Source organism: Bombina bombina, chromosome 4 (assembly GCF_027579735.1).
Source record: "Bombina bombina isolate aBomBom1 chromosome 4, aBomBom1.pri, whole genome shotgun sequence".
In the NCBI taxonomy this organism is placed as follows: Eukaryota; Metazoa; Chordata; class Amphibia; order Anura; family Bombinatoridae; genus Bombina; species Bombina bombina.
The window spans coordinates 305,476,363-305,500,963 of record NC_069502.1 but is presented as its reverse complement, the minus strand read 5'-3'; the positions used below and the strand labels follow the sequence as shown (position 1 = coordinate 305,500,963).

The 24,601-nt window shown below is 39.6% G+C and overlaps 1 protein-coding gene across 1 annotated transcript in view; it reads right to left on the bottom strand.

Annotated features, from left to right (window-relative positions):
* ATR (ATR serine/threonine kinase) overlaps positions 1–24,601 on the bottom strand; it is a 455,512-nt gene that overhangs the window by 116,151 nt on the left and 314,760 nt on the right. The window contains exon 37 of the mRNA XM_053711664.1: positions 23,132–23,274. Within this exon, the coding sequence (XP_053567639.1) occupies positions 23,132–23,274 (143 nt within the window). The remainder of the gene's footprint in view (positions 1–23,131; positions 23,275–24,601) is intronic.

Genomic DNA, 24,601 nt, shown 5'->3' with positions numbered 1-24,601 from the left:
CTCTGAACAGTGTCTGGGAGGCTGTGGTTGCTGCTGCACGCAATGTTGATGGTGAACAGATCAAAACACTGACAGAATCCATGGATGGCAGGCTTTTGAGTGTCCTTGCAAAGAAAGGTGGCTATATTGGTCACTGATTTGTTTTTGTTTTGTTTTTGAATGTCAGAAATGTATATTTGTGAATGTTGAGATGTTATATTGGTTTCACTGGTAAAAATAAATAATTGAAATGGGTATATATTTGTTTTTTGTTAAGTTGCCTAATAATTATGCACAGCAATAGTCACCTGCACACACAGATATCCCCCTTAAATAGCTAAAACTAAAAACAAACTAAAAACTACTTCCAAAAATATTCAGCTTTGATATTAATGAGTTTTTTGGGTTCATTGAGAACATGGTTGTTGTTCAATAATAAAATTAATCCTCAAAAATACAACTTGCCTAATAATTCTGCACTCCCTGTAGACAGTTGTGTCCAAGAAATCAATTGATTCCTCACTAATAACTTATTTGAGTTAGTAGTGAGGAATCAATTGATTTCTTGGACACAACTGTCTATAAAAAGATGGAAAATTACAAGTTGATCTATATAGGAAGGATAGTGACAGAAACAGTTTGTTGAAATATGAGAGCGCTCACTATCCTCCCCTGATCAATAGTCTTCCTAAAAGCCAACTTCTTCGAGTGAGAAAAATTGTGTCTGATGAGAAACTAGCACAGACTAGACTAAATGAAATGGGTAATCTCTTCTTACAGAGAGGTTATCCTAAGCCACTAGTGGAGCAACAGATTAGAGAAATTGAGAAGGTCCCTAGGACTTCTATCTTAAAGGGAGAATATGGTACTAGGAAAAGGAATGATAGAGACAAAACTAAGCGAATGATTTTTGTCTCTCAATTTAACCCTTTAAGTAATAGAATAACAAAGATCATTAGGAAACATTGGTCTATATTGAAAGAACTGAACCCTAATATAGTGGAGTTTCAGGAAGCCCCTATGGCAGCCTATCGGAGATGCAAAAATATCAAGGATGTACTGATTAAAGCTGATGTAGGTTCTAAAAAGAAAGGGATACAAACCTTTCTATCCACCCCTAAGTTTGGCTGCTTCCCTTGTTTGTGATGTTGTAATTGTGGCAATGTTATAAAAGGTGATCATTTTGTACATCCTTTAAATGGTAGGAAATATAAGATTCCAGGATATTTTACTTGTAACTCTGAGTACATTGTGTACCTTGTAAAATGTCCATGTTCAAAAATCTATATTGGAGAGTCTACCAGAAGGATTAGAGACAGGATCAATGAACACAAATCTAACATACGTTGTGGCAATAGGGATGCTCCTGTCTCTAATCACTTCTTACAAGCTGGCCACAGTATATCCCAACTTAGGTATCAAGTGATTGAACAAGTTAAAAAACCAAGAAGGGGAGGGGATAGACAGAGAATGCTTAAGTGCAGAGAGACCTACAGGATCTACACTCTACAGTCTATGATTCCATTAGGGATGAATAAAGAAATTGACTGGGGGGTTACTTTATGATTAAAGAAATATAGATTTCATGCTTCTATTAAATTCTCTTTATATGTTGTTCACTTTATGAATCAAGAGTTAGTGATAGTGTATATAGAGTTAAATATATTTTTATGTTTATATTTAAAAAAAAATAATTTTTGTACCTGCATCTTTTAGGTCACTAAATATTGGAAACATGGCCTTTCTTCACCACTAAATGGAGTTGTGAACTTGTGAATGTTTTCTTCACCTTATTGTTAACATTGCTGTATTTGCACCTGTAACAGGTAATAGTCTCCTCCCTTTTTGGGTATATAGGTGTGGTTGTTAGGCTGTATTGTAGTCACATGATTAAGGTCTATTGTGATCGAAACGTCGTGCTGTTTTTTGATGTCCCAATAAAGCAACTTTGAAACCTATCATTGTGGTGCTGTTCCCATTTTTGAATTTTCTCTCTGGATTTAAGGTTTGGCAGAACCTGGGAACTATGCACACCTATCTGCTGTAATACTTATGCTGTAGCCATCATAATATTTTTGTGCAACTCGCGTCATAACAGACACAACTTCGCGCCAAACAACCTGGCGTCAACTAAGACACAGGAAATGACAAACTTGCGTCATCATAGACGCACATTCGTGCCAAAAAATTTTGCGCCCTCGCGAGCCTAATTTGCCCACGAAATTAAACGAAAAACAAGTCAAATTGGAAAAGAAGACTATACCCCAGATAAGAAAAAAACTTCCTAAAACATGATTCTCATACTGAAACTGCTAGACTGCAAAGGGAAATATACATAGACCTGACTCATGGCAAATATAAGTAAATACATATATTTAAAACTTTATATAAATACATAAAGCGCCAACCATAGCTGAGAGTGTCTTAAATAATGATACATACTTACCGAAAGACACCCATCCACATATAGCAGATAGCTAAACCAGTACTGAAAAATATCAGCAGAGGTAATGGTATAAGAGTATATCGTTGATATGAAAAGGGAGGTAGGAGATGAATCCCTACGGCCGATAAAAGAGAACCCTTGAAAAAATTTCCCGTGAGAGAAACCATAAAAATCAATAGGCGATACTCTCTTCACATCCCTCTGACAAACACTGTACTCTGAGAGGAATTGGGCTTCAGAATGCTTATAAGAGCCTATCATAGAAGAAAACATAAAAATCAAGCACAAACTTACTTCACCACCTCCATAGGAGGCAACATTTGTAAAAACTGAGTTGTGGGTGTGGTGGGAGGTGTATTTATAGGCATTTTGAGGTTTGGGAAACTTTGCCCCTCCTGGTAGGAATGTATATCCCATACGTCACTAGCTCATGGACTCTTGCCAATTACATGAAAGAAATAGTGATTCTTCAAAAGCAGGTTTACTTAATATCTTTTCTACAATGTAGTTATAAACTACAGTACCACAACACAATTCCATATAGTACCACATTGCTCAGCCCCTGTCTTTATTAACTGTATTCCCACTGAGGGTCAGATTACGAGTGGCTCGCTAACAGTTACGCGCGAGCAATATCTGGTTTATTGCGACTGTTGGCACGCATTGGATGTAGCACTCGTATTACAAGTTGAAAGTAAATGCTATCACTTGCGCAATTAAAGTTAACGCACGTCAAGATATTGCAACATCAGAGCTCTGTTTCGCAAAACAAAAAAGTTTCATAATACATCAAAAATACATTGAAAAGTAAAGTTACAGTCATAATAACACAATCTAATAAAGATTATTGCACAAAAAGTAATAAGGGCTCAAAGATATGAGGTCTCTGGTGGTAGAAATGTATATGAATGTATCTCTATATTAAAGCCCTTTGCCTGCCTTTTTTTCTCCTAAATATATATATATATATATATATATATATATATATATATACACACACACAGTATATAAATATTGCATGTGTGTGCGTACATACTGTATGTATTTATATGTGAATAAATGTACTCACAGACATATTTATGCAATAAAAAAAAAAGTGTTATACTGTGTATTTACTGTAAATATTTGACATTCCAATGTTCTGCACATAGAAGTATATGTTCTATGCATTTTTAAAACATAATTTATGTAAAAGCTTACCTGATAAATTCATTTCTTTCATATTGGCAAGAGTCCATGAGCTAGTGACGTATGGGATATACAATCCTACCAGGAGGGGCAAAGTTTCCCTAACCTTAAAATGCCTATAAATACACCTCTTACCACACCCACAATTCAGTTTAACGAATAGCCAAGTAGTGGGGTGATAAAGAAAGGAGTAAAAAGCATCAACAAAGGAATTTGGAAATAATTGTGCTTTATACAAAAAAATCATAACCACCATAAAAAGGGTGGGCCTCATGGACTCTTGCCAATATGAAAGAAATGAATTTATCAGGTAAGTTCTTACATAAATTATATTTTCTTTCATGTAATTGCCAAGAGTCCATGAGCTAGTGACGTATGGGATAGCAATAACCAAGATGTGGAACTCCACGCAAGTCACTAGAGTCACTAGAGAGGGAGGGATAAAATAAAAACAGCCATTTTTCGCTGAAAAAAATGAATCCACAACCCAAAATAACATAATTTATGCTTACCTGATAAATTCCTTTCTCCTGTAGTGTAGTCAGTCCACGGGTCATCCATTACTTATGGAATATTTCTCTTCCTAACAGGAAACTGCAAGAGAATTACCCAGCAGAGCTTGCTATATAGCTCCTCCCCTCACCTGTCATACTCAGTCATTCGACCAAGCATACGAGAAAGGAGGAACCATAGGGTACAGTGGTGACTGGAGTTTAATTAAAATTTAGACCTGCCGTAAAAACAGGGCGGGCCGTGGACTGACTACACTACAGGAGAAAGGAATTTATCAGGTAAGCATAAATTATGTTTTCTCCTGTTAAGTGTAGTCAGTCCACGGGTCATCCATTACTTATGGAATACCAATACCAAAGCTAAAGTACACGGATGAAGGGAGGGACAAGGCAGGAACATTAAACAGAAGGAACCACTGCCTGAAGTACCTTTCTCCCAAACACAGCCTCCGAGGAAGCAAAAGTGTCAAATTTGTAAAATTTTGAAAAAGTGTGAAGCGAAGACCAAGTCGCAGCCTTGCAAATCTGTTCAACAGAGGCCTCATTTTTAAAGGCCCAGGTGGAAGCCACAGCTCTAGTAGAATGAGCTGTAATCCTTTCAGGAGGCTGCTGTCCAGCAGTCTCATACGCTAATCGTATTATGCTACGAAGCCAAAAAGAGAGAGAGGTAGCCGAAGCCTTTTGACCTCTCCTCTGACCAGAGTAAATGACAAACAGGGAAGAAGTTTGACGAAAATCCTTAGTTGCCTGCAAATAGAATTTCAGGGCACGGACTACGTCCAGATTATGCATAAGTCGTTCCTTCTTTGAAGAAGGGTTAGGACACAGAGATGGAACAACAATCTCTTGATTGATATTCTTGTTAGTAACTACCTTAGGTAAGAACCCAGGTTTAGTACGCAGAACTACCTTGTCTGAATGGAAAATCAGATAAGGAGAATCACAATGTAAGGCAGATAACTCAGAGACTCTCTGAGCCGAGGAAATAGCCATCAAAAACAGAACTTTCCAAGATAACAACTTGATATCAATGGAATGAAGGGGTTCAAATGGAACGCCTTGAAGAACATTAAGAACTAAGTTTAAGCTCCACGGCGGAGCAACAGACTTAAACACAGGCTTAATCCTAGTTAAAGCCTGACAGAAAGCCTGAACGTCTGGAACTTCAGCCAGACGTTTGTGTAGAAGAATAGACAGAGCAGAAATCTGTCCCTTTAACGAACTAGTAGATAAGCCCTTTTCTAAACCCTCTTGTAGAAAGGACAATATCCTAGGAATCCTAACCTTACTCCATGAGTAACTCTTGGATTCGCACCAATGTAAATATTTACGCCATATTTTATGGTAAATTTTTCTGGTAACAGGCTTCCTAGCCTGTATTAAGGTATCAATAACCGACTCCGAGAAACCACGCTTTGATAGAATCAAGCATTCAATCTCCATGCAGTCAGCCTCAGAGAAATTAGATTTGGATGTTTGAAAGGACCCTGAATTAGAAGGTCCTGTCTCAGAGGCAGAGACCACGGTGGACAGGACGACATGTCCACTAGGTCTGCATACCAGGTCCTGCGTGGCCACGCAGGCGCTATCAGAATCACCGAAGCTCTCTCCTGTTTGATCTTGGCAATCAAACGAGGAAGCATTGGGAATGGTGGAAACACATAAGCCATGTTGAAGACCCAAGGGGCTGTCAGAGCATCTATCAGCACCGCTCCCGGGTCCCTGGACCTGGATCCGTAACAAGGAAGCTTGGCGTTCTGACGAGACGCCATGAGATCCAGATCTGGTTTGCCCCAACGACGAACCAGTTGAGCAAAGACCTCCGGATGAAGTTCCCACTCTCCCGGATGAAAAGTCTGGCGACTTAGAAAATCCGCCTCCCAGTTCTCCACTCCTGGGATGTAGATCGCTGACAGGTGGCAAGAGTGAGACTCTGCCCAGCGAATTATCTTCGAGACTTCCAACATCGCTAGGGAACTTCTGGTTCCCCCTTGATGGTTGATATAAGCCACAGTCGTGATGTTGTCCGACTGAAATCTGATGAACCTCAGAGTTGCTAACTGAGGCCAAGCTAGGAGAGCATTGAATATTGCTCTTAACTCCAGAATATTTATTGGGAGGAGTTTCTCCTCCTGAGTCCATAATCCCTGAGCTTTCAGGGAATTCCAGACTGCTCCCCAGCCTAGAAGGCTGGCGTCTGTTGTTACAATCGTCCAATCTGGCCTGCGAAAGGTCATCCCCTTGGACAAATGTGGCCGAGAGAGCCACCATAGAAGAGAATCTCTGGTCTCTTGATCCAGATTTAGTAGGGGGGACAAATCTGAGTAATCCCTGTTCCACTGACTTAGCATGCACAATTGCAGCGGTCTGAGATGCAGGCGCGCAAATGGTACTATGTCCATTGCCGCTACCATTAAGCCGATTACTTCCATGCACTGAGCTACTGACGGGTGTGGAATGGAGTGAAGGACACGGCAAGCATTTAGAAGTTTTAATAACCTGGCCTCTGTCAGGTAAATTTTCATCTCTACAGAATCTATAAGAGTCCCTAGAAAGGGAACTCTTGTAAGTGGTAATAGAGAACTCTTTTCCACGTTCAACTTCCACCCATGCGACCTCAGAAATGCCAGAACTATCTCTGTATGAGACTTGGCAGTTTGAAAACTTGACGCTTGTATCAGAATGTCGTCTAGGTACGGAGTCACCGCTATGCCTCGCGGTCTTAGTACCGCCAGAAGTGATCCTAGAATTTTTGTAAAGATTCATGGAGCCGAAAGGGAAGAGCTACAAACTGGTAATGCCTGTCTAGGAAGGCAAATCTCAAATACCGGTAATGGTCCTTGTGAATCGGTATGTGAAGGTAGGCATCCTTTAAGTCCACCGTGGTCATGTACTGACCCTCTTGGATCATGGGAAGGATGGTTCGAATAGTCTCCATTTTGAATGATGGAACTCTTAGAAATTTGTTTAGGATTTTTAAGTCCAAGATTGGTCTGAAGGTTCCCTCTTTTTTGGGAACCACAAATAGATTTGAATAGAATCCCTGTCCGTGTTCTGTCCGCGGAACTGGGTGGACTACCCCCATTAGTAAGAGGTCTTGTACACAGCGTAGAAATGCCTCTTTCTTTGTTTGGTTTGCTGATAACCTTGAAAGATGAAATCTCCCCCGTGGAGGAGAAGTCTTGAAGTCCAGGAGATATCCCTGGGATATGATCTCCAACGCCCAGGGATCCTGGACATCTCTTGCCCAAGCCTGGGCGAAGAGAGAAAGTCTGCCCCCCACTAGATCCGTTTCCGGATAGGGGGCCCTCTCTTCATGCTGTCTTGGGGGCAGCAGCAGGTTTCTTGGCCTGCTTGCCCCTGTTCCAGGACTGGTTAACTTTCCAGCCCTGCCTGTAACGAGCAACAGCTCCTTCCTGTTTTGGAGCGGAGGAAGTTGATGCTGCTCCTGCCTTGAAGTTACGAAAGGCACGAAAATTAGACTGTTTGGCCTTTGATTTGGCCCTGTCCTGAGGTAGAGCATGGCCCTTACCTCCCGTAATGTCAGCAATAATTTCTTTCAAGCCGGGCCCGAATAAGGTCTGCCCTTTGAAAGGAATATTAAGCAATTTAGATTTAGAAGTAACGTCAGCTGACCAGGATTTAAGCCATAGCGCTCTGCGCGCTTGAATGGCGAATCCGGAGTTCTTAGCAGTAAGTTTGGTTAAATGCACAACGGCATCAGAAACAAATGCGTTAGCTAGCTTAAGTGTTTTAAGCTTGTTCATTATTTCATCCAATGGAGCTGAGCGAATGGCCTCTTCCAGAGACTCAAACCAGAATGCTGCCGCAGCAGTGACAGGCGCAATGCATGCAAGGGGCTGTAAAATAAAACCTTGTTGAACAAACATTTTCTTAAGGTAACCCTCTAATTTTTTATCCATTGGATCTGAAAAGGCACAACTATCCTCCACCGGGATAGTGGTACGCTTAGCTAAAGTAGAAACTGCTCCCTCCACCTTAGGGACCGTCTGCCATAAGTCTCGTGTGGTGGCGTCAATAGGAAACATTTTCCTAAATATGGGAGGAGGGGTAAAAGGCACACCAGGTCTATCCCACTCCTTGCTAATAATCTCTGTAAGCCTTTTTGGTATAGGAAATACGTCAGTATACACCGGTACCGCATAGTATTTATCCAACCTACATAATTTCTCTGGAATTGCAACCGTGTTACAATCATTCAGAGCCGCTAATACCTCCCCTAGCAATGTGCGGAGGTTCTCTAGCTTAAATTTAAAAGTGGAAAACATAATTTATGCTTACCTGATAAATTCCTTTCTTCTGTAGTGTGATCAGTCCACGGGTCATCATTACTTCTGGGATATTACTCCTCCCCAACAGGAAGTGCAAGAGGATTCACCCAGCAGAGCTGCATATAGCTCCTCCCCTCTACGTCACTCCCAGTCATTCGACCAAGGACCAACGAGAAAGGAGAAACCAAGGGTGTAGTGGTGACTGGAGTATAATTTAAAAAAAAAAAAATATTTACCTGCCTTAAAAAACAGGGCGGGCCGTGGACTGATCACACTACAGAAGAAAGGAATTTATCAGGTAAGCATAAATTATGTTTTCTTCTGTTAAGTGTGATCAGTCCACGGGTCATCATTACTTCTGGGATACCAATACCAAAGCAAAAGTACACGGATGACGGGAGGGATAGGCAGGCTCTTTATACAGAAGGAACCACTGCCTGAAGAACCTTTCTCCCAAAAATAGCCTCAGAGGAAGCAAAAGTGTCAAATTTGTAAAATTTGTAAAAAGTATGAAGCGAAGACCAAGTTGCAGCCTTGCAAATCTGTTCAACAGAGGCCTCATTCTTAAAGGCCCAAGTGGAAGCCACAGCTCTAGTAGAATGAGCTGTAATTCTTTCAGGAGGCTGCTGTCCAGCAGTCTCATAGGCTAAACGAATTATGCTACGAAGCCAAAAAGAAAGAGAGGTAGCAGAAGCCATTTGACCTCTCCTCTGACCAGAGTAAACGACAAACAGGGAAGACGTTTGTCGAAATTCCTTAGTTGCCTGTAAGTAAAACTTTAGGGCACGAACTACATCCAGATTGTGCAGAAGACGTTCCTTCTTCGAAGAAGGATTTGGACACAAAGAAGGAACAACAATCTCTTGATTGATATTCCTGTTAGTGACTACCTTAGGTAAAAACCCAGGTTTAGTGCGCAGAACTACCTTATCCGAATGAAAAATCAAATAAGGAGAATCACAATGTAAGGCTGATAACTCAGAGACTCTTCGAGCCGAGGAAATAGCCATTAAAAATAGAACTTTCCAAGATAACAACTTTATATCAATGGAATGGAGGGGTTCAAACGGAACACCCTGTAAAACGTTAAGAACAAGGTTTAAACTCCATGGCGGAGCAACAGCTTTAAACACAGGCTTAATCCTGGCCAAAGCCTGACAAAAAGCCTGAACGTCTGGCACTTCTGACAGACGTTTGTGTAACAGAATGGACAGAGCTGAGATCTGTCCCTTTAATGAACTAGCAGATAAACCCTTTTCTAAACCTTCTTGTAGAAAAGACAATATCCTAGGAATCCTAACCTTACTCCAAGAGTAACCTTTGGATTCACACCAATATAGGTATTTACGCCATATCTTATGGTAAATCTTTCTGGTAACAGGCTTCCTAGCCTGTATTAAGGTGTCAATAACTGACTCAGAAAACCCACGTCTTGATAAAATCAAACGTTCAATTTCCAAGCAGTCAGCTTCAGAGAAGTTAGATTTTGATGTTTGAAAGGGCCCTGTATCAGGAGGTCCTGTTTCAGAGGTAGAGACCAAGGTGGACAGGATGACATGTCCACCAGGTCTGCATACCAAGTCCTGCGTGGCCATGCAGGCGCTATTAGAATCACTGATGCTCTCTCCTGTTTGATTCTGGCAATCAATCGAGGAAGCATCGGGAAGCGTGGAAACACATAAGCCATCCTGAAGTCCCAAGGTGCTGTCAGGGCATCTATTAGGACTGCTCCTGGATCCCTGGATCTGGACCCGTAACGAGGAAGCTTGGCATTCTGTCGAGACGCCATGAGATCTATCTCTGGTTTGCCCCAACGTCGAAGTATTTGGGCAAAGACCTCCGGATGAAGTTCCCACTCCCCCGGATGAAAAGTCTGACGACTTAAGAAATCCGCCTCCCAGTACTCCACTCCCGGGATGTGGATTGCTGACAGGTGGCAAGAGTGAGACTCTGCCCAGCGAATTATCTTTGATACTTCCATCATTGCTAGGGAGCTTCTTGTCCCTCCCTGATGGTTGATGTAAGCTACAGTCGTGATGTTGTCCGACTGAAACCTGATGAACCTCCGAGTTGTCAACTGGGGCCAAGCCAGGAGGGCATTGAGAACTGCTCTCAATTCCAGAATGTTTATTGGCAGGAGACTCTCCTCCTGACTCCATTGTCCCTGAGCCTTCAGAGAATTCCAGACGGCGCCCCAACCTAGAAGGCTGGCGTCTGTTGTTACAATTGTCCAGTCTGGTCTGCTGAATGGCATCCCCCTGGACAGATGTGGCCGAGAAAGCCACCATAGAAGAGAATTTCTGGTCTCTTGATCCAGATTCAGAGAAGGGGACAAGTCTGAGTAATCCCCATTCCACTGACTTAGCGTGCATAGTTGCAGTGGTCTGAGGTGTAAGCGAGCAAATGGTACTATGTCCATTGCCGCTACCATTAAGCCGATTACCTCCATGCATTGAGCCACTGACGGGTGTTGAATGGAATGAAGGGTGCGGCAAGCACTTTGAAGTCTTGTTAACCTGTCCTCTGTCAGGTAAATCTTCATTTCTACAGAATCTATAAGAGTCCCCAGGAAGGGAACTCTTGTGAATGGAACGAGTGAACTTTTCTTTTCGTTCACCTTCCATCCATGTGACCTTAGAAAAGCCAGTACTAACTCTGTATGAGACTTGGCAGTTTAAAAGCTTGAAGCTTGTATCAGAATGTCGTCTAGGTACGGAGCTACCGAAATTCCCCGCGGTCTTAGTACCGCCAGAAGAGCACCTAGAACCTTTGTGAAGATTCTTGGAGCTGTAGCCAATCCGAATGGAAGAGCTACAAACTGGTAATGCCTGTCTAGAAAGGCAAACCTTAGATACCGGTAATGATCTTTGTGGATCGGTATGTGAAGGTAAGCATCCTTTAAATCCACTGTGGTCATGTATTGACCTTCTTGGATCATGGGTAAAATTGTCCGAATAGTCTCCATTTTGAACGATGGAACTCTTAGGAATTTGTTTAGGATCTTTAAATCCAGGATTGGTCTGAAAGTTCCCTCTTTTTTGGGAACCACAAACAGATTTGAGTAAAACCCTTGTCCCTGTTCCGATCGTGGAACTGGATGGATTACTCCCATTAACAACAGCTCTTGTACGCAGCGTAGAAACGCTTCTTTCTTTGTTTGGTTTGTTGACAACCTTGACAGATGAAATCTCTCTCTTGGAGGAGAGTATTTGAAGTCCAGAAGGTATCCCTGAGATATTATCTCTAGCGCCCAGGGATCCTGGACATCTCTTGCCCAAGCCTGGGCGAAGAGAGAAAGTCTGCCCCCCACTAGATCCGATCCCGGATCGGGGGCCCTCAATTCATGCTGTTTTAGTGGCAGCAGCAGGTTTCCTGGCCTGCTTGCCCTTGTTCCAGGACTGGTTAGGTCTCCAGCCTTGTCTGAAGCGAGCACCAGATCCTTCTTGTTTTGGAGCAGTGGAAGTTGATGCTGCTCCTGCTTTGAAATTCCGAAAGGAACGAAAATTAGACTGTCTAGCCTTAGGTCTGGCTTTGTCTTGAGGCAGGGCGTGGCCCTTACCTCCTGTAATGTCAGCGATAATTTCTTTCAAACCGGGCCCAAATAAGGTCTGCCCTTTGAAAGGTATATTAAGTAATTTGGACTTAGAAGTTACATCAGCTGACCAGGATTTTAGCCACAGTGCCCTGCGCGCCTGAATGGCGAATCCGGAATTCTTAGCCGTAAGTTTAGTTAAATGTACTACGGCTTCCGAAATGAATGAATTAGCTAGCTTAAGTATTCTAAGCCTGTCCGAAATGTCGTCCAGCGTAGCTGAAGTAAGGTTCTCTTCCAGAGACTCAATCCAGAATGCCGCTGCAGCCGAGACCGGCGCAATGCATGCAAGGGGTTGCAATATAAAACCTTGTTGAACAAACATTTTCTTAAGGTAACCCTCTAACTTTTTATCCATTGGATCTGAAAAGGCACAGCTATCCTCCACCGGGATAGTGGTACGCTTAGCTAAAGTAGAAACTGCTCCCTCCACCTTAGGGACCGTTTGCCATAAGTCCCGTGTGGCGGTGTCTATTGGAAACATCTTTCTAAATATCGGAGGGGGTGAGAACGGCACACCGGGTCTATCCCACTCCTTAGTAATAATTTCAGTTAGTCTCTTAGGTATAGGAAAAACGTCAGTACTTGTTGGTACAGCAAAATATTTATCCAACCTACACATTTTCTCTGGTATTGCAACTGTGTTACAATCATTCAGAGCCGCTAACACCTCCCCTAGTAATACACAGAGGTTTTCCAGCTTAAATTTAAAATTTGAAATATCTGAATCCAATCTGTTTGGATCCGAACCGTCAGCCGCAGAATGAAGCTCTCCGTCCTCATGCTCTGCAAGTTGTGACGCAGTATCTGACATGGCCCTAGCATTATCAGCGCACTCTGTTCTCACCCCAGAGTGATCACGCTTGCCTCTTAGTTCTGGTAATTTAGCCAAAACTTCCGTCATAACAGTAGCCATATCTTGTAATGTTATTTGTAATGGCCGCCCAGATGTACTGGGTGCCACCATATCGCGCACCTCCCGGGTGGGAGATGCAGGTACTGTCACGTGAGGCGAGTTAGTCGGCATAACTCTCCCCTCGTTGTTTGGTGAAATTTGTTCAATTTGTACAGATTGACTTTTATTTAAAGTAGCATCAATACAGTTAGTACATAAATTTCTATTGGGCTCCACTTTGGCGTTATTACAAATAGTACAGGTCTCATCCTCTGAATCAGACATGTTTAACACACTAGCAACTAAACTTGCAACTTGGAAATATTATTCAAATAAATACAATGAAAAAGCGTACTGTGCCTAAGAAGCACAGAAGATATATAACAGTTGAAATCAAATAAACTTTGCAAAACAAAACACAATTTTAGCAAAGGCTTGTTCCCATTAGCAAAGAATAACTAACCCTGATGGCATAAAAAAGTTAAAGAATAAACGTTTCTTTATCACAGTCAACTACAATCTCACAGCTCTGTTAGATTACTTCCCTCAAACAAGCTTTGAAGACCCCTGAGTTCTGTAGAGATAAACCGGAACATGCAGGAAAAAACAATGAGCTTCTGACTGAAATTTTTGATGCGTAGCAAAAGCGCCAAAAAAAGGTCCCTCCCCCTCACGCACAACAGTGAGAGAGATCAGTAAACTGTCATAATTAGATAAAGCAACTGCCAAGTGGAAAAATAGTGCCCAAACATTTTATTCACCCAGTACCTCAGAAAATGAAAACGATTTTACATTCCAGCAAAAAACGTTTAACATAAATTAGTAAAAAACCAAATAGGCTAGAGATTATATACACAGTGTAATTCTATTGAAGTACCATTCCCCAGAATACTCAAATGTAAAAAATACATACATGATATTATGTCGGTATGGCAGGATTTTCTCATCAATTCCATTGTCAGAAAATAAAAACTGCTACATACCTCTTTGCAGATTAAACTGCCCGCTGTCCCCTGATCTGAAGTTTACCTCTCCTCAGATGGCCGAGAAACAGCAATATGATCTTAACTACTCCGGCTAAAATCATAGTAAAAAACTCTGGTAGATTCTTCTTCAAATTCTACCAGAGAAGGAATAACACACTCCGGTGCTATTAAAAAATAACAAACTTTTGATTGAAGAAATAAAACTAAATAAAATCACCATAGTCCTCTCACACATCCTATCTAGTCGTTGGGTGCAAGAGAATGACTGGGAGTGACGTAGAGGGGAGGAGCTATATGCAGCTCTGCTGGGTGAATCCTCTTGCACTTCCTGTTGGGGAGGAGTAATATCCCAGAAGTAATGATGACCCGTGGACTGATCACACTTAACAGAAGAAATCTCTGAATCCAGTCTCCCTGGATCAGATCCGTCACCCACAGAATGAAGCTCTCCGTCCTCACGTTCTGCAAACTGTGACGCAGTATCTGACATGGCTCTCATCTCATCCGCGCGCTCCATCCTTAACCCAGAGCTATCGCGCTTGCCTCTTAAATCTGGCAACTTAGATAATACTTCTGTCATAACAGTAGCCATGTCTTGCAAAGTGATTTGTAAGGGCCTCCCTGATGTACTTGGCGCCACAAAATCACGCACCTCCTGAGCGGGAGGCGCAGGTACTGACACGTGAGGAGAGTTAGTCGGCATAACTTCCCCCTCGTCGTCTGGTGATAATTTCTTTACATGTAAAGATTGACTTTTATTCAAAGTAGCATCAATGCAATTGGTACACAAATTTCTATTGGGCTCCACATTGGCCTTTAAACATAGTGAACAAAGAGATTCATCTAAGTCAGACATGTTTAAACAAACTAGCAATGAGACTAGCAAACTTGGAAATACTTTTCAAAATTAATTTACAAGCAATATAAAAAACGTTACTGTGCCTTTAAGAAGCACAGAAAAACTGACACAGTTGAAATAACAATGAACAAAAATAGTTATAGCAACCAAATTTTCACAGTAAATGTATTAAGTTAGCAAAGGATTGCACCCACCAGCAAATGGATGATTAACCCCTTAGTACCCAAAAACGGATAACAATTATATAATTAACGTTTTTCTCACAGTCAAATACACTGTCACAGGACTACTGTGACTGATTACCTCCCTCAAAATGGATTTTGAAGACCCTTGAGCTCTCTAGAGACGATCTGGATCATGGAGGATGAAGTAGACAGATTGTGACTGAATTTTTACTGCGCAAAAAAGCGCTAAAATAGGCCCCTCCCACTCATATTACAACAGTGGGGAAGCTCAGAAACTGTTTCTATGCAGAAAACAAAAATGGCCATGTGGTAAAAATCAAGCCCCAATAAGTTTTATCACCAAGTACCTCACAAAAAACGATTAACATGCCAGTAAACGTTTTAAACATACATTTGAAAGTTATGTATTATTATTAATAAGCCTGCTACCAGTCGCTTTTACTGCAGTTAAGGCTCATACATTATTTCAGTATTTACAGTATTTTCAGAGTCAATTCCATTCCTTAGAAAATACATTCAGTGCACACACACACACACATCAGCCTGATACCAGTCGCTATCGCTGCATTTAAGGCTGAACTTACTTTACAATGGCATCAGCAGTATTTTCTCAGTCAATTCCATTCCTCAGAAAATAATTTACTGCACATACCTATTTGTTGCAGGGGGACCCTGCATGCTATTCCCCTTCTCTGAAGTTACCTCACTTTTCCTCAGATGAGAACAGCCAGTGGGTCTTAGTTACGTCTGCTAAGACCATAGAAAAAAACCCAGGCAGATTCTTCTTCTAAAGCTGCCTGAGAATAAACAGCACACTCCGGTGCCATTTAAAAATAACAAACTTTTGATTGTAGAAATAAACTAAGTTAAAAAACACCACAGATCTCTCACAGCTTCCTATCTAGTTAGGCTGCAAGAGAATGACTGAGTATGACAGGTGAGGGGAGGAGCTTTATAGCAAGCTCTGCTGGGTAATTCTCTTGCAGTTTCCTGTTAGGAAGAGAAATATTCCATAAGTAATGGATGACCCGTGGACTGACTACACTTAACAGGAGAAATAAGTTTATTCTCATAAATGAAAAGAAAAACTTAACATAAGCAGAAGAATAAAACTGAAACAGCTGCCTGAAGAACTTTTCTACCAAAAACTGCTTCCGAAGAAGCAAATACATCAAAACGGTAGAATTTAGTAAATGTATGCAAAGAAGACCAAGTTGCTGCTTTGCAAATCTGATCAACTGAAGCTTCATTCTTAAAAGCCCACGAAGTGGAGACTGCTCTAATAGAATGAGCTGTGATTCTCTGAGGCGGGGCTTGACCCGACTCCAAATAAGCTTGAAGAGTCAATAATTTTAACCACGATGCCAAAGAAATGGCAGAAGCCTTCTGACCTTTCCTAGAACCAGAAAAGATAACAAACAGACTAGAAGTCTTCCTGAACTCTTTAGTAGCTTCAACATAATATTTCAAAACTCTTACTACATCCAAAGAATGTAAGGATCTCTCCAAAAAATTCTTAGGATTAGGACACAAGGATGGGACAACAACTTCTCTTTTAATGTTGTTAGAATTCATAAACTTAGGTAAGAATTTAAATGAAGTCTGCAAAACCGCCTTATCCTGATGAGAAATCAGAAAAGGAGATTCACAAGAAAGAGCAGATAATTCAGAAACTCTTCTAGCAGAAGAGATGGCCAAAAGGAACAACACTTTCCAAGAAAGTAGTTTAATGTCCAAAGAATGCATAGGCTCAAATGGAGGAGCCTGTAAAGCCTTCAAAACCAAATTAAGACTCCAAAGAGGAGAGACTGATTTAATGACAGGCTTGATACGAACCAAAAATTGTACAAAACAGTGAATATCAGGAAGCTTAGCAATCTTTCTGTGAAATAAAACAGAAAGAGCAGAGATTTGTCCCTTCAAGGAACTTGCAGACAAACCCTTAAACAAACCATCCTGAAGAAACTGTAAAATTCTAGGAATTCTGAAAGAATGCCAAGAGAATTTGAGAAGAACACCATGAAATATAAGTCTTCCAAACTCGATAATAAATCTTTCTAGAAACAGATTTACGAGCCTGTAACATAGTATTAATCACTGAGTCAGAGAAACCTCTATGACTAAGCACTAGGCGTTCAATTTCCATACCTTCAAATTGAATCATTTAAGATGCTAATGGAAAAACGGACCTTGAGACAGAAGGTCCGACCTTAATGGAAGTGGCTAAGGTTGGCAACTGGACATCCGAACAAGATCCGCATACCAAAACCTGTGAGGCCATGCTGGAGCCACCAGCAACACAAACGATTGCTCCATGATGATTTTGGAGATCACTCTTGGAAGAAGAACTAGAGGCGGGAAAATATAAGCAGGTTGATAACACCAAGGAAGTGTCAACGCATCCACTGCTTCCACCTGAGGATCCCTGGACCTGGACAGGTACCTGGGAAGTTTCTTGTTTAGATGAGAAGCCATCAGATCTATTTCTGGAAGACCCCACAACTGAACAACCTGAGAAAACACATCTGGATGGAGGGACCACTCCCCCGGATGTAAAGTATGATGGCTGAGATAATCCGCTTCCCAATTGTCTATACCTGGGATATGAACCGCAGAAATTATACAGGAGCTGGATTCCGCCAAAGCAAGTATCCGAGATACTTCTTTCATAGCTTGGGGACTGTGAGTCCCACCCTGATGATTGACATATGCCACAGTTGTGATATTGTCTGTCTGAAAATAAATGAGCGATTCTCTCTTCAACAGAGGCCAAATCTGAAGAGCCCTGAAAATCGCACAGAGTTCCAAAATATTGATTGGTAATCTCGCCTCTTGAGATTTCCAAACCCCCTGTGCTGTCAGAGATCCCCAAACAGCTCCCCAACTTGAAAGACTTGCATCTGTCCAGGTTGGACGAACAAAAGAGGCCCCTAGAACTATACGATGGTGATTTAACCACCAAGTCAGATATAGTCGAAAATTGGGATTTAAGGATATTAATTGTGATATCCTTGTATAATCCCTGCACCATTAGTTCAGCATACAAAGCTGGAGAGGTCTCATATGAAAACGAGCAAAGGGGATCTCGTCCGATGCTGCAGTCATGAGACCTAAAACTTCCATGCACATAGCTACTGAAGGGAATGACTGAGACTGAAGGTTTCCGACAGGCTGAAACCAATTTAAAACGTCTCTTGTCTGTTAGAGACAGAGTCATGGACACTGAATCTATCTGGAAACCTAAAAAGGAGACCCTTGTCTGAGGAATCAAAGAACTTTTTGGTAAATTGATCCTCCAACCATGTTTTCGAAGAAACAACACTAGTTGATTCTTGTGAGATTCTGCAAAATGTAAAGACTGAGCTAATACCAAGATATCGTCCAAATAAGGAAACACCGCAACACCCCGCTCTCTGATTACAGAGAGTAGGGCACAGAGAACCTTTGAAAAGATTCTTGGAGCTGTCGCTAGGCCAAAAGGAAGAGACAAATTGGTAATGCTTGCCTAGAAAAGAGAATCTCAGAAACTGATAATGATCTGGATGAATCAGAATATGAAGATATGCATCCTGTAAGTCTATTGTGGACATATAATGACCTTGCTGAACCTAAGGCAGAATAGTCCTTATAGTCACCATTTTGAAAGTTGGTACACTTACATAACGATTCAAAATTTTCAGATCCAGAACTGGTCTGAATGATATTTCTTTCTTTGGGACAATGAATAGATTTGAATAAAACCCCAAACCCTGTTCCTGAAACGGAACCGGCATGATTACCCCTGAAAACTCCAGGTCTGAAACACACTTCAGGAAAGCCTGAGCCTTTACTGGATTTGTTGGGATGCGTGAGAGAAAATATCTTCTCACAGGAGGTCTTACTCTGAATCCTATTCGGTACCCCTGAGAGACAATACTCAGAATCCATTGATTTTGGACAGAATTTGTCCAAACATCCTTGAAAAATCTTAATCTGCCACCTACCAGCAGAGCTGGAATGAAGGCTGCACCTTCATGCTGACTTGGGGGCTGGCTTTGGTTTCTTAAATGGCTTGGATTTATTCCAATTTGAAGGAGGTTTCCAACTTGAAACAGATTCCTTGGGGGAAGGATTAGGATTCTGTTCTTTAATTTGTCGAAAGGAACAAAAACGGTTAGAAGCTTTAGATTTACCATTAGGTCTTTTATCCTGAGGCAAAAAAACTCCCTTTCCCCAAGTGACAGTTGAAATAATCGAATCCAACTGAGAACCAAATAACTTATTACCTTGGAAAGAAAGAGATAGCAATCTAGACTTAGAAGTCATGTCAGCATTCCAAGATTTAAGCCACAATGCTCTTCTAGCTAAAATAGCTAAAGACATAGATTTAACATCAATTTTGATGATATGAAAAATGGCATCACAAATAAAATGATTAGCATGTTGAAGCAAGCGAACAATGCTAGACAAATCAGAATCCAATTCTTGCTGCGCTAAATTTTCCAAAAATGTTGAAGCAGCTGCAACATCAGCCAAAGAAATTGCAGGCCTGAGAAGATGACCAGAATATAAATAGGCTTTCCTTAGATAAGATTCAAGTTTCCTATCTAAAGGAGCTTTAAAAGAAGTACAATCTTCCATAGGAATAGTAGTACATTTAGCAAGAGTAGAGATAGCCCCATCAACCTTGGGGATCTTTTCCCAAAACTCCAATGTAACTGCTGGCAAAAGATATAAAAAATTAAACCTTGAAGAAGGAATAAAAGAAGTACCAGGCCTATTCCATTCCTTAGAAATCATATCAGAAATAGCATCAGGAACTGGAAAAACCTCTGGAATAACCACAGGAGGTTTATAAACAGAATTTAAATGTTTACTAGTTTTAGTATCAAGAGGACTAGTTTCCTCAATATCCAATGTAATCAACACTTCTTTAACAAAGAACAGATATACTCCATTTTAAATAAATAAGTAGATTTGTCAGTGTCAATATCTTAGGAAGGATCTTTTGAATCAGATAGATCCTCATCAGAGGAGGATAATTTAGTATGTTGTCGGTCATTTGATATTTCATCAACTTTATGAGAAGTTTTAAAAGGCCTTTAATGTTTATTAGAAGGCGAGATGGCAGACAAAGCCTTCTGAATAGAATCAGCAATAAATTCTTTTAAATTCACAGGTATATCTTGTACATTAGATGTTGAAGGAACAGCAACAGGCAATGTACTATTACTGATGGACACATTCTCTGCATGTAAAAGTTTATCATGACAACTATTACAAACCACAGCTGGAGATATAATCTCCACAAGTTTACAACAAATGTACTTAGCTTTGGTAGAACTGTTATCAGGCAGCAGGGTTCCAACAGTGATTTCTGAGACAGGATCAGATTGAGACATCTTGCAAATGTAAGAGAAAAAACAACATATAAAGCAAAATGATCAATTTCCTTATAAGGCAGTTTCAGGAATGAAAAAAAAAAATGCAAACAGCATAGCCCTCTGATAGAGAAAAAAGGCAAGAGGCATATAGGAATGGGGTTTTAAATAATGAAAATATTTGGCACCAAGTATGACGCACAACACAAACAGAATATTTTTTTTGGCGCTAACAACATCCGGAAATGACACACTCGCGTCATTGAAGACGCAACCCTGTGAAAGGACTCGGCGGCGTCTAAGACGCCAGAAATTATGAATTTGCGTCATTGAACGTAACTTCGCGCCAAAAAGGACGCAATATACTTTGGCATTTAAAATGACAGTCAATTGAAAAAAGACTATACCCCAGGTAATAAATACATATTTCCTAAAAAATGCATTTCCCAGATATGAAACTGACAGTCTGCAAAAGGAAATATACTGAAACCTGAATCATGGCAAATATAAGTACAATACATATATTTAGAACTTTATATAAATACATAAAGTGCCAAACCATAGCTGAGAGTGTCTTAAGTAATGAAAACATACCAAAAGACACCCATCCACATATAGCAGATAGCCAAACCAGTACTGAAACGGTTATCAGTAAAGGTAATGGAATATGAGAGTATATCGTCAATCTGAAAAGGGAGGTAGGAGATTAATCTCTACGACCGATAACAGAGAACCTATGAAATAGATTTCCCGTGAGGAAAACCATTGCATTCAATAGGTGATACTCCCTTCACATCCCTCTGACATTCACTGTACTCTGAGAGGAATTGGGCTTCAAAATGCTGAGAAGCGCATATCAACATAGAAATCTTAGCACAAACTTACTTCACCACCTCCATAGGAGGCAAAGTTTGTAAAACTGAATTGTGGGTGTGGTGAGGGGTGTATTTATAATCATTTTAAGGTTTGGGAAACTTTGCCCCTCCTGGTAGGATTGTATATCTCATACGTCACTAGCTCATGGACTCTTGCCAATTACATAAAAGAAATAGATATTTTTATATATATATATATATATATATATATATTTAATTTTGAGACATGGAGGATTTTAATTTCAGTTTTTTATGTCCCCCATAATTTTAATGAATTTTGGTTTAACCCTTTAAGTAGCTTTACCAATGCAGCAACCAGAAATCTATCTCCTACTGATGAGTTCCAAATAAATCGAAACAGGCTGTCATTTATATTGATTCTTATATATATATATATATATATATATATATATATATATATATATATATATATATATATATATATATATATAGATAGGATAGATATAGATATATTGTACCAAAATACCATTAGGCATATGTAGAATTATGTAAATATTCTGCTATGTGAATAACATTAGAATGTGAAATATTCATATTTCATGTCGGGTTAGCACATTTGAGAAAATGCGATTGGTTTTGTGCATGAGTGGGATGTTAGGTTTTTAAAAAATGTTTTGCTTCATTGACTTCTATGGGGGAATACGTTAACGAGTTCTCAATATTGTAACTTTTTTACATTCAACTTGCAATACGAGTGCTACCCGACGCGTGCAAAAAGCTTACTTCAACCGGAGTTAGAAAACGAACGGGAGCTGTAACTTGGATTTTCTCACCACTTGTTGTTAATCCTTATTTGATGCCTAAATTCAGCTAAACTAGTCTAGAACAAGTCTTTACATATTTAAAATATGATTTCTTACTTGCAGTGTTTTTCACCTTATGATATCTATGTTTCTGGTTATCATTTTTTATTTTCAGTATTCTGCAATATGTGGTGTACTATATATAGATTCATGTTCAGGTATCAGCAGCTGATTTCGTCTATTGATGTATTTCTTTGTTTCATTGTGTGCACATTACATATTCTTTTAGCCACAACAGCCCAAAAGTGGCAACTATCAGATCTTTAGAGGCATAATCATTGGTGGTGTTTGTATTTTGCCTCTCTTTATATATTAAAAGGACATTAAACACTTTGAGATGATAATATGAAATGATAAATCATATATATAAAAATACATCTGCAATATACTTTCATTATTTATTTTGTCCCCTTTTCCTGTAATTCCATTCTGAAATGGGGAGCTTTCTGTTCCTGTTAGAAATGGAAGCACAGAACACTGTTATATTTCACACAGCCACTGGCTGCACACTCTAGTGACCTATTTATAACTGTCCCTAATTGGCCACAGCAGAGAAGGGTAACCTAAGTTAAAACATGGCAGCTTACATTGTTTTATAGACACTAAAACTTTACACTTATTTTGTCAATATTTAAACAGCTAATGAAACTTAAAAAAAAACATCTTCCTATTATTCTCAGACTAATCTTTTCTTTGAATGCATCATTCTACCTAGCATTTATTTAGTGTTTAATGTCCCTTTAATATTCAGAGGATCCTTGAATACAATTTCCAATTGAACACTCTATGAAGCCATTTGCAATTTAAGGCTGGTTAATGTAATGTAGTCATTTTTCTTTTCTTGATATATTATCTGGTTTAAAAAGTACACTGAAACATGGTTGCAAAAATACCTACTAACTTGATATCTACAAAATATATGCTCAACAATTCTATATTCACAGGATCTCAGTCTCTGAACCTATCTGAAATGTCTTTCTATATATGCTCAAAAATTCTATATTCACAGGATCTCAGTCTCTAAACCTATCTGAAATGTCTTTCTATCGCCTACTTTTATTGTTATCTGGTGTTTATATACGTGCTGAAAACCATAAAGCCTGAGTTACTGAAATCTAAGTCTATATGAGTTATTCACCTTCCAAAGTGTAGTACGATATATCTTATCAGGTCTCCCTGCTTCTCCATCTTGTTGTCTGTCACCATAGGCATAAGTTTGTCATAGTACTTGGCAAGATAAAAGTGACCGTCTTCCCATTCAGGCAGTAGACTGGTAACATCCTAAGGATTTAAAGCCAGATAAATAAGATAAAAAGGCAACAAACAAACACCTATATCTTAAGAGAATATTTATCAGGCAATCCCTCTCTGAACAAGAAACATGCAATCCCAATCGTTTCGGTCTTTTTTGGGCCTTGTTAGTGAGGTGCAGCCATAGTCCTCTAAGCACATTTGGCAAGGAGTCCACATCTGGTTTCCCCATCATCCGTAGGGAGACTCCCCAAGGGTCATATTAAAAAATATCTTTATACATTTTCTTTTCATATATCTGTATTATGTTTACACAAGTTTATTTTTAGCATTTTATATATTTGTACAGATTTCTATTTTTGTCTTTAACAACTAAATGGTATATATCTCTTTAAGATACACCTTTCTATAGGTACTGTAGTTAATGTTAAGATCTTTAAAAATATGTCCTGGTCAGTGCACTAATTTATGCCAGTGAACAAGGGTTGAGGAATAGCCTGAAACATGTTTGGCATGTCATGCTCAACCTGACCGGAAACATAATTTGATATTTACTTGCTTATAGATTTTATCCACATGCTTTTGCTTTTAGAGATGTAAAAATAAAGGATTATGGGCTAGATTACGAGTGGATCGCAAATGAATGCTCCCACTTAAACGTTAATTTTGCTACAATTTTTTGCTTGTGTCTGGTTGCGCTGGTATGAGTTGAAAGTAAAAAGTTATTGCGCTCGCGCTAATTCATTGCGCGCAAAATCCGAACTTACAATATAGCGTGCACAATAACCTATTCCCCCATAGAAGTCAATGGAGAAAAAAAACGGGGAAAAAAAACTAATACCCCACTCTCGCACGCATATTTTCATATATGAATATTTCACATTCCAATGTTCTGCACATAGCAGAATATATGTTCTATTTATTCATAAATACATATTTCTACATATATACCTATACACACACACATATATATATATATATTTATATATTTATATACAGGTATAGATATATATAGGAATATCTATTTAAAAATACATAGAACATATTCTGAAAAGTACAGAACATTGGAATGTGAAATATTTACAGTAAATACATAATTAAAAACCTTTATTAAATATGAACATTGCATAAATATAATTCTACATGTTTTTATCTACTTAACTGCAAAAGGCTCCAATGCACTCATATATACAGTATGTCTATAAATGTGTACATATGTATTTGTGTTTATATGTGTATATATGTCTGTAAATATACATATATACACATATAAATACATAAGTACATATATATATAGACATATATATCTTTAGACATGTATATGTATAGATCTCTATGTAAAAGCCCTTTGCCTGCC